At 45.2% G+C, this 15,044-nt stretch overlaps 1 protein-coding gene across 7 annotated transcripts in view; it reads left to right on the top strand.

Annotated features, from left to right (window-relative positions):
• CUNH6orf89 (chromosome unknown C6orf89 homolog) overlaps positions 1 to 6,993 on the top strand; it is a 44,000-nt gene extending 37,007 nt beyond the window's left edge. For 6 of the 7 annotated variants that reach the window (XM_028120482.2, XM_028120480.2, XM_028120481.2 and 3 more), the window contains one exon: positions 1,567 to 6,993. In XM_028120482.2, coding sequence (XP_027976283.1) covers positions 1,567 to 1,661 — 95 coding nt within the window. In that variant the 3' untranslated portion in view covers positions 1,662 to 6,993. The remainder of the gene's footprint in view (positions 1 to 1,566) is intronic. The other variant, XM_028120478.2, reaches the window with a different exon arrangement.
• The last annotated feature ends 8,051 nt before the right edge of the window (positions 6,994 to 15,044 follow it).

Here is a 15,044-nt window from a genome sequence, read left to right as displayed (position 1 = left end):
AGCGGGCTGCCGAAGCAGTGGCAGAAACAGCCGTGGCTGCGGCTGCCACCGTCAAAGGCCAGGACAAGAGGGCCGCCGGCGTGGCCCAGTTAGGCGTCTGCCTTCTTCGGCTCAGGCCATGATCCCGGGGTCCTGGGGTTCAGTCCTCCGTCGGGCCCCCTGCTCCACGGGGAGTCTGCTTCTCCCTCTGCCCCTCCCCCTGATCGTGCTCTCTCTCTCTCACAATAAATGAAGTCTTTAAAAATAAATAAAGACAAGGACAGGAAAGCAGACCCTGACAGCAAAGGAGAATAATTCAGGGCTGCTTGTAGGACAGGTGGCAGCTCCAGCACCTCGGGGACCCTTAAGAATCACACTGTGACAAGCAGGCTCTGTGGTTTTTGACAAAATAACATTGTCCTGGGCGCCTGGGTGCCTCAGTTGGTTGGGCAACTGCCTCCGGCTCAGGTCATGATCCTGGAGTCCCGGGATGGAGTCCCGTGTTGGGCTCCCTGCTCGGCGGGGAGCCTGCTTCTCCCTCGGACCCTCCCCCCTCTCATGTGCTCTCTCTCTCTCTCTCTCATTCTCTCTCTCAAATAAATAAAATCTTAAAAAAAAAATAACATTGTCCTCTGAAGGCCAAGGGGAAGGGGATAAGGACACAGATCACCAGAAAACCCGTGGTGAGAGGTATTTTCAAGAACGATGTAGGGGCCAGGCCTCAGAGGCTGATGCTGGTGAGCCCACACATGTGCGGTGATTGAAGAGTCACTGCCCACAGTGACCTTTCTTGAGTCACCAAGTAGAGATTAAATTCTATTCAGTGCTCTCAGTTTAAAGAAAGTTAAGGTACATTATACTCCGGAGAATTTTCCATCGGGAGACTATTGAAGTGTTCAAGTTTTTAAAGCTTTTAAGTTTACACCACTTGTAATATAGGTCAGTGTTTCCTTAACCGTTCTTCAGATCACTGATGACCCTTGGGGATGGGAACAGGAGCCCCTTAGAAAGGCCCTTGACAAATAGGGCTGTTGGGTCAGTTGATTTGGGGAACTGCCTGTCTTGTCAGTATATAGTGCACATTAGTGTACCGAAGGCTCCAGAAGCCTTGGTGGAACCTAGTGTTTCTCAGACTTCCTTGACCATGGAACCCATTTTCCTTCTGTCTTGCGGGATGCTGCTGTTTGCAGAACACCATTTAGGACATGTTGGTTTGAGCTAATCGGGATGTTCTATAATGAGATGGTGTTAGGGATCACATTAGGGGAATTGGAAGGGGGGTTCCTACTCCCCCTCAGAACTCATCCTTCTTGCTGATAAAGATGACACGGGCCTGAGAATTGATACCCAGCTCCAGCCTCATCTGGAGCATCCCGCCTTTGTAAACCTGTTGAACTGAGTCCTCGTTCCCCAGACTTCTGGTGGTAATGAGGCGCTTTGGTTCACAGTGGCTCTTGCTGGATAGCAGGTTACCCAGAAGCCTGAGAACTGGGGCTCTTTATGTGAGGCAGCCCTGCCTTGGTCCTGCCCACAGGTGTGCCCCGTCCCTGACATTCACCTGCTGTCCTGTTGCTCTTTCCCTTCAAGGCTATGCCGGCGCCACCCACTGGAAGGTCTACATGATAGCCCGAGGGGTCCAGCCTTTGGTCATCTGTGATGGAACCACCCGCTCAGAACTATAGGTAACAAGAATTGTACAGAGGAACAACTTAGAGAGCTGAAGACCAGATTGAAAGGGGGGAAATAAAAACGATGAACCACTTTCCAAGGCTACTTAGTTACCTGCCCTCTGCATGCGTGTATGAGCCAGCCGTATGCTGGAGGTCGTGGCCAGAGCCTGGCCCTCCCGACTCTTCCAGCCTAGCTGCTTGGCCAGGACTTTGCCAATACCTGCCTGTGAGAGACTGGGCTCTTCCATCTTCCATACCTTTTGGAACCGCAGCCTCAAGGCTGTCCCTCAGGCAGGAAACGGGATTGGTGCCTTCCCTTTCTTGCACAGCCTGATCCCCTCTGCCGGCTCCCTGGCCACAGAGAGGGCAGCCGGCAGGTCCTGACTTCAGAGCCATCCCTTACCAGGTGGGCCTGCTTGTCCTGTCTTCCTGGCCACACCAGCCTGTACTTCTGTGGAAAGCCATGCCTGATTAAATAAGTCATTGCAGTTTCCCCAGCAGAATGGAATCTAGAAACCAGTGAAACAGGATTAAATAATCATTGCACTCAAGAAATGCACTGCTTTCCCCAGTGTCCATGACTCTTGGAGTCTCAGTGATGCCAGGTTGGAGTCTGATTGTAATGGAAATGGTAATTCCTAAGGTAATACTTCCCTCCATTTGATCAGGTTCTTATGCCCACCCCCAACCCCGCTCCCTTCCCTTCTCGCTTGCCTATCAGGATGGTTTCTCAGAAGTTGGACTCCCGGTCCCCTCTCCCTGGCTGGTCCAGAGCCCTTTACAGCTGAGGCAGCGTGGCTTCTGTCAACTGGGTTGCGTTTACCAATGTCTTCAGAGGGGATAAGTTAGAATGCTGGCCTGGGGAGAGGGTGCTTCCCCGGGTTTGATCCTTAGGGTCCAGCTTTCTGCAGGGAAGATGTTTTACACATGTGTCAAGCTGATGTTGTAATGTGGTTGGGGAAGGAACTCCAGACCCAGCGTGTTTGCCAGTTGGGTGTGCGACTCTGGGATCTTCTGTCTTAAAATGATTTCTCTCTTTGTACTGGGAAACAAGGTGAGGTATTTTTATTGTTCATAAAAATATAAAGCTATGTTCTTTCAGTTGGGTGATAACCTATGCTCATTGTTTCCTCCAAGTGCTTTTGTATTAATCAAATGTTATAAATAAGGATACTTTTCTTCCTCTTTTTTCCCCCCCTTTATTCCTTTATTGATGCTGCTAGATACCTGGCCTCTAGTCATGCTGTCACCAAGCTGAAGAAAAAAACCCGACTGTGGCCCCTGGTTCTGAATCTCAGAAATCAGATGAGTACAGGTGTCCATGGCAGAATGAATGGACCAGAGGCAGACAGTGGCGAGAGAAGGGGGTGTGACTTCTTGCAGGGTCCTTCCTCTGCATCCTTGGAGGTGTCCTTGTACCTTATCCCTGGGCCCTCCCTTAGCACATCTCCCAAGCAGCCAGCCGTGGGGATCAGCAAGGCACTAAAAGACTTGCTTTGTGAGCCTGTAAAGGACAAGAATGGTTCACAGAGCTCAGGGTGGAAATAATCGGCCTCCATAGACTTGAATGAAATTAGGATAAACGGTACCTGAGGGAATTTTTCCTTAAACAAGTCCGCGCCTTGTGTGGGTTAATACAGGAAAAACAAAATTTTTTGTACATATAAAAGGCATGCTGCTAAGCAGTATGATTTAAGAGGTTTTATTTCAGAGGGATCATTTCAAGGCCAGCTTTGTGCAAGCTTTTAGATACCCCTGCTGTGCATGGAGAAGGATTATATGTAAACAAGTTTTTTAGAGTTTTCTTCAATTGGGCCCTTTGGGTTAACAAAAGAGGGTTTCTTAGAAGGAAAAGAAACTGTTTTGATGATTGAGATTTCTATTTTGTCTTTATGAATTACCCTGTGTTCCTTCCCCATTTCACTCCTGCCCTTCTCACCTTAAATGTTCATAAAATATCCACTTCAGCTCAAAACTTTGAGAAACCTTTGTGTGTGTTGTTGTTCTGAGGCATCTCCTGGAAAGTCCCCTAAGCCCCTGAGCTGTCTACAGTGCAACAAAAAAATGGTGTGGCTGCAAAGAAACAGATTTTCGTGCATTTCCTAAGCTTAAAATCTATCCTGTTCAGAACTGAAGGTCAATTTCTGTTAAGGGAGAAATTTTCCAAAGAGTTTTCAGCTCTTAATTACTGGATACGTCGAAGTAATTTGCCTTCTTCTGAAGGCAATTCTGATAAGCAGAACACAGGAATGGCTTCCCTCAAGAATGGCCTGGATTGGCAGCCCGAGACTTTGTGTGAGGGTGCTGCTCACCCAACTCTCATGGGAACAGTAGAAGTCCCTCCACATGACCCGGTGTGCAGAAGAGAGTCATCAAGATGAGGAGGAAGGGTTGGGGGGGCATGGTGGGACTACCTAACCAACCCCCCACCTTCTCCACCACAAGAAGGACAAAATCCTCACAAGTTTTGTCGAGTGTTTACGAAGAGGTGACATGATGGTGACCTCCACACGTGGGTTAGCTTCACTTTGCTTATAGGCACCCACTTTCTCTCTGGGAAGAAAGGCTGCTTTGGCACCAGTTTGAAGCATTTATGTCAAGATGTCCTGATGTCAGCAGGGGCCAAGTATTGACAAGACATTACACCTGTTCAGGCAGAACTTATCCTCTCCCCACACAATTTTTTTAGGGAAGGGAGGGAGTAAAATAATATGGTTTATGAACATAGAATCTAGGGGCGCCTGGCTGGCTCAGTCAGTGGAGCATGCCACTCTTGATCTCAGGGGTTGTAAGTGTGAGCCCCATGTTGGGGGAAGAGATTACATAACAATAAAATCTTAAAAAAACAAATACACAGAATCTACTTATTTTGTGAAGAACAAAACAGTTTAAGAAATGGGCAGATTTGGACTCATTTTCTGAGGGAAAGAATAGTAACATTTGTCCAGTTCATTCTAAGAGGGCCTCAATCTCCGTGATCTCCTTTAATCGTTACTCAGTCCTGTCAAGTAGGCGTTAGATCCTCATTTTACAGGAAACATTTTACAGGGCTTAGAACAGTTAACTGCTGGTCAGTAGGTAGTTGGTTTTGCAGCACATTGTTTCCCTGCCTCAGCACAGTGTGGTGCCCAAGAATGAAGCTGTGGGCTTAATTGCCTGGGGCGTGTCCCCACTGGGTCAGGAGGACCTTGGGAGAGGGTCAGCAAGCCAGGAACTCTTCAGGGTTTGTTTTCAAGATTGTTTTGGACAGAAAGGGAACAGGAGAGAATCTAACCAGATGACTTTTATAAAAATCCTTTCACTTTCTCCCTCCCTATTTGAAAGCTCTTTAAGAGTGAGCGTGACTGGAACACAACCGTGTCTAGCCATTTGCCCATCACACGTTTCCAGATGTGTGACCAGAAGAGGGACTCTGCCCAGTTCCAGTTGTGGCTCCCTTTAGAGTTTACCTCACTTGTTTGTCAGCTCTCCATTTTCTCGTCCCCTTCTTCCCAAATCCAGCATAGACCTCTGTGTAGGAGCAATTTGTTTTTTAAAATCTCTCAATCTCCTTCGCCGCAGGTAATGGCCTCACTCATTTTAATATAGTTTGGGATGAGAGTTTGCTCCTTAACCAGTGGCTTCCATAATGAACATTCAAAATCCCAAAGCAAATGTTCACTTCTCACCTAATCCTTGCCCACAGGAGAAAGCCAAGTTATAGGGGAAAGGGCCAAAGCTGTCTGGTTACGTGGAGAGAAGTGATCGTGACTGCCTCTTGAGAATCAGTTCTTAATCAGAGGGGTCCTTTAGGCTTTTGAGCTCTCCTAGTGATGGAGGAGAAACTCAGCTCTGAGTTCACGAGTTCACACTCATTAACTTTCAGTGGTGACCCATCACCCACTAAAATTGGAAGAAGGAGAGCAATGTGGGATGTGCTTTAAATGGCATTTCTCCCCTTTTTTTAAATTTAAATTTTAACATACAGTGCGATACTGGTTTAAATGGCATTTTAGATTGAGATTCTGTTTGGAGCTATGCATGTTGTGCACAGCGCCAATGGGTGTCGGGGCCAGGAGGCTGGAAGGTGCCAGTGCTTATGGGGATAGCCCTGTAGCAAATGAAAAATGGAAGGCTCTGGGAAAATTCTGTGTCGCCATCAGCATCTCCCTGGCCTCCTCACCCCCAGCCTCCTGATATCTAGTGGCTTCTTTCACAAAAGCATCTCCAAGAAGACAGACAGGTGCTCCCCTATTTGCACCACACCCAAGTCGGCCCACCCTTGGACGCAGTATGGTTTTATGCACTGGCCTTTGTGAGAAACCGTCCAGCCAGCTTGTCTCTTGTCCAGGTCCCTTAGTGTCTGGTTTCCCTGCCCTGCATAATTTAAGCATTAGAGCTAAATACATCTGTCGTTTTCCTCTCTCCGGAGACTGGGAAATGTCCAGAGCTTTTCAGAAGAGTGGAGAGAAGAAATGTTATGTAACTCCTAGTGGAGGCCTGGAACCGTCCAGACATGGTGGGGCTGGGGCTGACCCGGAGACCATTTCCCCTCCACTTAGTGCATCTGTCAGTCGGCGGCATGGATCCAAGCATGAGCCCCGGCTGCAGGCACCTGAGCAGAGAAGGGAAACCAGTCTAGAGTTTCAAACAGAAACTGGGCGGTCAGGCCATCAGTTGTGTGCCAAGCTTAGTTAACCTCATTTCCTCACAACAGCTCTGTGGGGTAGGTGAGGTCATCCTGTGAAGCCACTTTTACTCAAAGATCAGCCGTGTCCCAGCCTCCAAATTCCAGCTCCTCAGGGCACTTTTGGCCCTTTCAGAAACAAACTCTCTTATCCACAAGAATTTGTGACAGGATCAGACAGACACATGGCATTCCCAAGAACCCCTAGTCTCATCATGACCGGCAACTTCCCCCCAACCCCCCGCAACTTGTTGCCATAGTGTTCCCCTCAGAAACATGTTGGCTGTCGTCTCTCCCCTCCCTCCCTCCCTCCTGCAGAAGGGTCAGTAACAGACGCCTAGGCTGGGGGAGCAGACTGGAGGGGCAGAGCTAAGCCAGCAGCTAATGCTCAGCCTCTTCCCCACCCTCGTCAGGGACAGGCATTGGGACAGCTGCCGTGCATCTTCAAGGGAACCAGGGAAGGTTCCAGTAGGCCGAGGAAGACAAACACCTGTCCCAACCGCGCACGCTCCAGATGGTGTACGCTGTTCTAATACGTGTTCGGTGCAGAATGTTGATGGTGACTTAATGTACTGCAAACTTGTAAAGACTTCCGCCATGTAAAGAATGTATGTAAAGTTTTATGTAATGAAAGTTTTTACTTTTGCAATTAAAAGGGTGTATGATGGTTGATAAGAACTTTGCTATACTTGGTGTCATTCTTAAATTTCCAGATTTCTCTTCCCCCATAACTCAGGAGACCTCTAACCACATTGTACTCATTAGGCAGCCCAGAGGGGCCTTTGGGGGGCCTCCCGGTCACCTGTCCCCACTAGCCCTGTCCTCTCTCACTTTCTCTCCCAGCTTTCCCAGATTCCTCTTTTCTCCCCATCCCTGCACTTTGCCTAGAAATCAGATGAGACCCTGGTTGCCTTTTTCTGTCTCCCCAGCTGGCTGCACATTGTCCAGATGCCATCACGGTGTCACCTCCCCTGTGGATGTCCTCGGTTCTCGTGGGAGGTCAGCCAGGCCCCTTACTGGCCCACGGGAGCCAGCTGCCACTGATCAGGGCCACTCTCGGCACTCAGTTAACCCAGTGCAGGTTTGAGTTAAGTCATTTGCTGTGTTCATATTTTTTTTTGTAATTTCTTTTTTATCTACACACAAGTTTTATATAAATGTATAAATAGAACTATTTCTTGGGGCGCCTGGGTGGCGCAGTCAGTTGAGTGTCCGACTCTTGGTTTCAGCTCAGGTCTGATCTCCGGGTCGTGGGATTGAGCCTCACGTCAGACTCCACGCTCAGTACAGTCTACTTGAAATCTTCTCTCCCTCTGCCCCTCCCACTCATGCTCTCTCTCTCTGTCTCTTTCTCTCTAAAATAAATAAATCTTAAAAAAAAAACAACCTATTTCTTACATGCTGCTTAGTGTCCTGTCTTACTTTCCTGCGTTTCTTGTTGCAGACTTTTCCCTCTTCCACATTGCTTACTCCCTTCCTGTGTGTCTTTCCACGGTCTCCTCCATGCTCTCTCATCATAATCATAAATCAAGACTTTTGTCATTGCTTTATCAAAAATGCTGTCATATTACAGGCACTCATTTGTTGCTTTGCTTACTCAGTACGTCCCAGAGTTCTCTTCAAGTCAGCTGGCGTAGCTCTAATCCCCTTTAATGGCTGATATTCCATGGTGTGGATATGCCATTTATTTCACTGTTTTCTTATTGAGGCTAAGTCACATCCTGCTCGATGATTGTTGGGTTATTAGTCAAGAAGTTTGGAGTTAGTTTTAAAAATACTTGTTTTGGGACACCTGGGTGGCTCAGTCGGTTAAGCGTCTGCCTTCGGCTCAGGTCATGATCCCAGGGTCCTGGGATCGAGTCCCGCATCGGGCTCCATGCTCAGCGGGGCGTCTGCTTCTCCCTCTGCCTGTCCCTCTCCCTGCTTGTGTTCATTCTCTCTCTCTCTCTCTCTCTGACAAATCTTAAAAAATAAATAAAAATAAAAATACTTGTTTTTACAAAATGTATATTCATCCTTCTTTGCTCCAGCTAATATATGTTCTTCAAAAATTCAAAAATCATCCCATTCCATGGTGCTATTCACTTACCTTTTTGAAAGCTGGACTTCAACAAGGAAAAAGGGGGGAGGGCTTGAGCCCATGTGAAAAGGTAGCAAAATCACTAGTTTTCAGTCCTCTTCTCTCTCTGTAGCACTGTGGCTTCTGTGAGACTCACTACTCCCTTCCTGAACCTCCTCTTTTCCACTTCTGTCTCCTTTGTAGTATTTTCTTCTGCCTGTCTCCGAAACATGGGTCTCCCCTACAGGGCTCTCCTCTTCTCTCTCTCCCTGGGAGAAACACTCTCCCTGCAAGATCTCAGTCCTGTGTTGTCCTCTCCACCCGGGGCCAAGTCGCCTCCAACCTATGCACACAGCCCACACTTCTCGCCTGAGCCCTAGTTTGTACACCCGAGTGTCACGAGCTCATTCCGCCCGTTCTCTCCAGACGCACCTCTAGTTCCTGCCATGACTGTGGCAGCCTCGGAGGGCTCCTGTCTTTTCTCTCAGCCTCTGCTGATCAGGACCAAGCTCTGGAGAGTTCTGCCTCCTTGTTGCATATCCAGCCCCACCGCCACTGTCTCAGTTTGGAACCTCACAGTTCCATCCTATCTCGACTCTGCCAATAGTTGCCTGTTTCCCAAGCACACCCCACCCTCTCCATTCACCATCCACAGAGCAGCCACAGTGTCCTTGTTAAGGCACGTGCCCCCTTCCTTGCTCAGCACTCCTCAGTGACTCCATTACCCCAGGACACGTGCTGGTCATCCCCTCTAGCCTCATTCCACTCCACCTTCACTGTGCCTCACTTCTACTGAACCATCTCTAATTCCTGGAAACATCTAGGCTGGCTTTTTTTCTTTTTAACCACAAGACTTTATTTTTTTTTAGAGCACTTTTAGGTTCACAGCAAAATTGAGCAGAAAGAGTTCCTATACACCCTCTGTCCACCCCCGTACCCCCACTCCACCAACACAACCTCCCCCACTACTGGCCAGAGTGGTACATTTGTTAGAATCGATGAACCTACGTTGATACATCTTTGTCACCCAAAGTCCATAGTTTACATTAGGGTTCTCTTGGTGTTATACATTCTATGGGTTTGGACAAATGTATAACTACATTCATCCATCACTATCGTATCACACAGAATAGTTTCATTGCCTGAGGATTTCAAAATCCTCTAGGCTCTGCCTATTCATTGCTCCCTCCCTGCTAACCCCTGGCAACCACTGGTTTTTTTTGCTGTCTCCATAGTTTTGCCTTCTCCAGGATGTCAGATAGTTGGATTTATACGGTACATAGCCTTTCCAAATTGGTTTCTTTCACTTAGTAATATGCATTTAAGGTTCCTCCATGTCTTTTCATGACTTGGTAGCTCACTTCTTTTTAGTGCTGAACGATTGTCCATTGTCTGGATATACCACAGTTTATTTATCCATTCACCTACTGAAGGCCATCTCAGTTGCTTCCAAGATTTGGCAATTATGAATAAAGCTGCTGTAAACATCTGTGTGCATCTTTTCACATGGACATAGTTTTCAATTCTGTTGGCTAAATACCCAAAGAAGCATGACTGATGGATCATATGGTAAGAGTAATGTTTAGTTTTATAGGAAACTGCCAAATTTTCCAAAATGGCTGTACCATTTTGTATTCCCACCAGTAGTGAATGAGAGTTCCTGTTACACCATACCCTCACCAGCCTTTGGTATTGTCAGTGTTCTAGATTTGGGCCTTTCTAATAGTTGTGTAGTGAAATCTCATTGTAGCCTTAATTTACAATTCCCTGTGACAGATGACGTTGAACATTGTTTCATATGTTTACTTGCTACCTGTGTAGCTTCTTCGCTGAGGTGCCGTTCACGTCTTTGGCCCACCTTGTAATCAGGGTGTTCGTTTTCTTATTGTTGAGTTTTAAAGAGTTCTTTGTGTATTTTGGATAATAGCCATTCATTCATTCATTCATTCATTCACGTAGGCTCTATGCCCAGAGTGGAGCCCAATGCAGGGCTTGAACTCACAACCCTGAGATCAAGACCCGAGCTGATATCAAGAATCAGATGTTTAACCAACTGAGCCACCCAGGCGCCCCCAGATGTATCTTTTAGAAACATTTTCTCCCACTCAGTGGTTTGTCTGCATTCTCTTGACATTGCCTCTCGGTACTACAGAAGTTTTACATTACTTAAGTAAAGTCCAGCTTCTCAATTGTGTCTTTCATGGATCATGCCTCTAGCATTGTACACAGAGTCCTCATCATACCCTAGGTCATCTAGATTTTCTTGTATGTCATCTTCTAGGAGATGTATAGTTCTGTATTTTACATTTAGGTAGGATCTGATTTTTATGAAGGGTGTAAGGTCTGTGTCTGGATTCCTCTTTTTTTTGCATGTGGATGTCCAGTTATTTCAACACCATTTTTTGAGAAAATTATCCTCACTTTATTGTATTGTCTTTGCTCCTTTGTTGAAGACTGGTTGCCTGTATTCATATAGGTCTATTTCCGGCCTCTCTATTGATTCTGTTGGTTGTTTGTCTTAGTCTTTTGCCAATACCACACTGTTTTGATTACTGAAGCTTTATACTGAGTCTTGAAGTTGGACGGTATCAGTTTTCGACTTTGTTCTTCTCCTTCAATACTGTGTTGGTGATTCTGGATCCTTTGCCTCTTCATATAAACTTTAGAATCAGGGGCACCTGGTGGGCTCAGTCGGTAAAGCATGCAACTCTTGGTCTTGGGGTTGTGGGTTCGAGCCCCATGTTGGGTGTAGAGATTACTTAAAAAAAAGTCTTAACAAAAGAAAACTTTAGAATCAGTTTGCCTATATCCACAAAATAACTTGCTGAAATTCTGGTTGGGGTTGTGTGGAATCTGTAGATCAAGTTGCATCCAGGTTGCTGTTAGTTCGAAGTTTTAATTCCTATCCCATGATACTATTTGTGAACTTTGATACGTCCTTTCTTTTGCTCAGTTTGAATTCCAGCTTATTAGTGCACATTCCTCCAACATGACACATGTCCTTTAGGCTTTCTTAAGTCCAACTGACAAGCCTCCAGACACGATGTTGAAGACATATTTCACCACTTATTTTTTCCAGAATAATGACTTTATTATTTTTGTCAAAGTGATACATTCTTCTTATAAAGAATTGAAGATAATTCATGTGATCTTATGAAAATCTCCACCCAGAGATAATTAATAACATTAGATGGACAGTATACAAGGCATTCCTAGGATGCTTCTAGCTAGGTGAGATAGAAATGCTTTTATTAAAATGGAACTAGTCATGCTATTTAAAGAATAAAAGAAAGCAATTTTATCTGAATCTAACAGAAGAAAAAGAAACCAAAGTAGGCATTTCTTCCCCACAGAAAAAATGTCAGTTCCTAAAAGATCTCTCTGAGGTTAAGATTATGAGAAACATCAAGAAACTAGAATGATTCTTAATAAGGTTTTCTAACGTAAGGCTCCACACTCAACGGGAAGTCTGCTTGAGGATTCTCTCCCTCTCCCTCTGACCCTCCCCCTGCTCACGTGTGTACTGTTTCTCTCTAAAAATAAATAAGTAAAATCTTTAAAAATAAGGTTCCCTTTTTCAATGGCATGGTTCAAGGCTCTGAAGATGAACGAATCGCTTGCTCTTTCTCTCACCTTATCTGTTTCTCTGCTTCTCAATTTGTGTTAATCTGTACGTATATTGACATTCTCAAAACCCATGCATTGCCTTCTGCTGTGAAACCATAATTCTCCAAGTTACATAGCCCTCATCTTATATTTAAGCTGATTTGTGACTCACTTGTACTACTTTCACCATCACTTTTCATCCCTGAATTGTTTTCAAACTCTTACTTGGCTGAATTTCATCATAAAGTTCCTCAAGGATGGCTCACGAACGCTGTTATCTTCTGTGTTTGAGAATATTTCTGCGGTTTTTATACTTGAATGCAAATTGGCCGAGTAAAACATTCTTGCATCACACTTCCTTTTGCTCGGAACTTTGGGGACATCACATTGTCATGTGGCAGCATTGACTGTTGGTAGGGACAAGACGGGCTAGCCTCAGACTCCCCCTTAAAATGAAGGCGATTTTCTTCTTCCCCCCCTTTTTTTTTTTAATTTGTCTGCCTGAAGAATCCATTTTTCTGGTTCTTATCAGTTTTTCCTGGACTAAAGTGTGCTCTTTTGAGTTGCATTTCCATTCTTCTTTTGGGGAAAAATGCCTTATATTTTCTTTCTTTTTTTTCTTCCATTTTTGTTGAGAAATAATTGACCTATGTCACTGTATAAATTTAAGGTGTCCAGCATGATGGTTTGATTTACAGATATTGTGAAATGATTACTACATTAGGTTTAGTTCACATCTGCCATCTCATGTAGATACAATAAAAAGGAAAAAAAATTTCTCCTTGTGATGAGAACTCTTCAGGTGTAGTCTCTACACAGCTTATATGTGTTCTTTATGAATACTTTTTCTTTTCCATTTGTGGGGTTTTCTGTTTCAGATGCTGTGTTTATTCCTTTGTTTCATGACCTTGATCTTTTACAGCTATGGTGTTCTCTCTGTTTAATACTTAACTTTTTTTCTCATTTCCCATAATTCTCTCAAGCCTCTCCTCTAGATCAATTTATTTTTTCAGCCATATCCACTTGTTATTTCTGATGCATTAGTTTTATGAAAGTGCACTCAGTTTGTTCTCTTACCTCGTTCAGTCATTTCATCTTTGCCTACTTTCTTGAAATCATGTTATTTAATTTTTCTATAGTTCAGCATGCTTTCGGGAATTTTTTTCTGTTCTTTAGATGATGTTTTCTTCTAGACTTGGTTTTCATCAGTTATATATGCGTGTTCCTCTCTTTCATTTTTTTTCCATATATTTGTGTAGCTACCATACCATTTTTTTCAATGTCTTGTGCTTAATGTGGCTGCTCGGGCCAGGTCTTTTGTTTGTACCATCTGGGTATATTCTCAATTCCAACAGCATCTGTGCCCACCACTAAAATTTAACAGATGTTAACATTTTTATCATATTAACCAAGTACTGATTTACACAACCATTTAGTACTTGCTACAAAAGCCCCATTTTTGCTCTTTCATAACTGAGGACTCTCCTCACCAGGTAGAGCTGAGACTCTCTCTCCTTCCCTTCCTGACCTCAAGTTTTCTTCACTCTGTCCTAATCAGGATCTCATATTTTCTTACCTACCATATTCCATTTTCTTTTGTTTAAAAAGAAAAAAAAAAAGAATCTTGGGGCGCCTGGGTGGCTCAGTTCATTAAGCAACGGCCTTCGGCTCAGTCATGATCCCAGGGTCCCGGGATCGAGCCCCACATCGGGCTCCCTGCTCAGCGGGGAGCCTCCTTCTCCCTCTGCCTGCCGCTCCCCCTGCTTGTGTTCTCTCTCTGTCTCAAATAAATAAATAAAATTTAAAAAAATCTTATTTTCCACCCACGCCCCCAAGAGAAAGGATTGAAACTATGCTAACAAAAATCTAGTAAATATAAGAAAATACAGCAGGCATACTTGGGCTCCTGCTGTGTGATGTGTCTCCAGAAGAGAGGTGTGAGCCTATAAACAAGCATTCCTGTTTATACGCGTCAGTCTCTTGGCAGTGCCCAGGGAAGCACCCATTTCAGGGTCCTCCAGTGCAGCGACGCTGGGAGCTGAGGGCCAGGCCAGCGCTGTGGTTGGTCCTCCCACCTCCAGTTTCCTTTTCAGGCCTCTAGGAAGCCAGCCATGACTGCCCCTCACTCCTGGCGAACGCCAGCCTTGCCCACACACGTTGCCATTCCACAGCTGCATCCACACTAAGCTTCAAGGGAAGTGCGGACACCTGGGAACGGAGTAGACGGGAATCACTGGCGAAAACCAGGCCGTGAGCTCCTTGAGGGCAGGTTCTTCATGAGCATTTCCTCCTGAATGCTGCAGAGTGAGAACCTCTCCCAGAGAAGGTGAGACCTGAGCAAGGCTCTCACAGGTATTAATGGACTTCAGTATGTGAAGGAGGGGCAGGAAGATAGACATCCTAGCATGAGGAGAAGGGAGCCTGACATGGAAAATGAAGGCACAGAGGTGGGAACAGCATGATGTGTGCAGGGGATTGGAAGGAGGTTGGCAAACCCAGGGTGTCATAGGGTAGGCCGGGTCGTGTGGGCCTGGGTCCAAGCAGAGGAGTTGAGCTCAGATGCGACAGGGGGTAGAAAGACATATGTGAAGGGGGTGTTTGAGAATCATCAGCCTTTGATTTACTTTTGGCTTTGATTTTTACTTTGATTTACAATTGGCTATTTAAACTTCAATGAATTAAAATAAAACATGAAGTTCTTTAATCACACTGGGCACATTTCAAGTGCTTGATAACCACATGCTCTTAGTGGCCACCGTTTTGAACAGTGCAGATAAAGAACAGGTCCACAGAGTTCTTTTGGACAGTGCTAATGTTTTAAAACATACAAACTAGTATTACATGTTGTGTGGATACGGAGTGCTTAGTAAAAGTACAATGGAAATCATGCAAATATCAAACAACACATTCAGACCAAGGTTACATCTAGAAAGGTGAGAATGCTTGCATCCAGAGAAGGGATGCTGGGGGCTTCCATGTTTTATCTCTGAAGCCAGATATTATTATCTATATTTTATTTTATTATCTTTTCTATTACCCAAATGTGGATAGTAGCTACTGTGTT

This window comes from Eumetopias jubatus, unplaced genomic scaffold (assembly GCF_037043125.1).
Source record: "Eumetopias jubatus isolate StellerSeaLion01/CBP00866 unplaced genomic scaffold, mEumJub1_p1.0 scaffold_6, whole genome shotgun sequence".
NCBI classification, from domain to species: Eukaryota; Metazoa; Chordata; class Mammalia; order Carnivora; family Otariidae; genus Eumetopias; species Eumetopias jubatus.
This window is presented reverse-complemented; position numbering and strand designations above follow the sequence as displayed.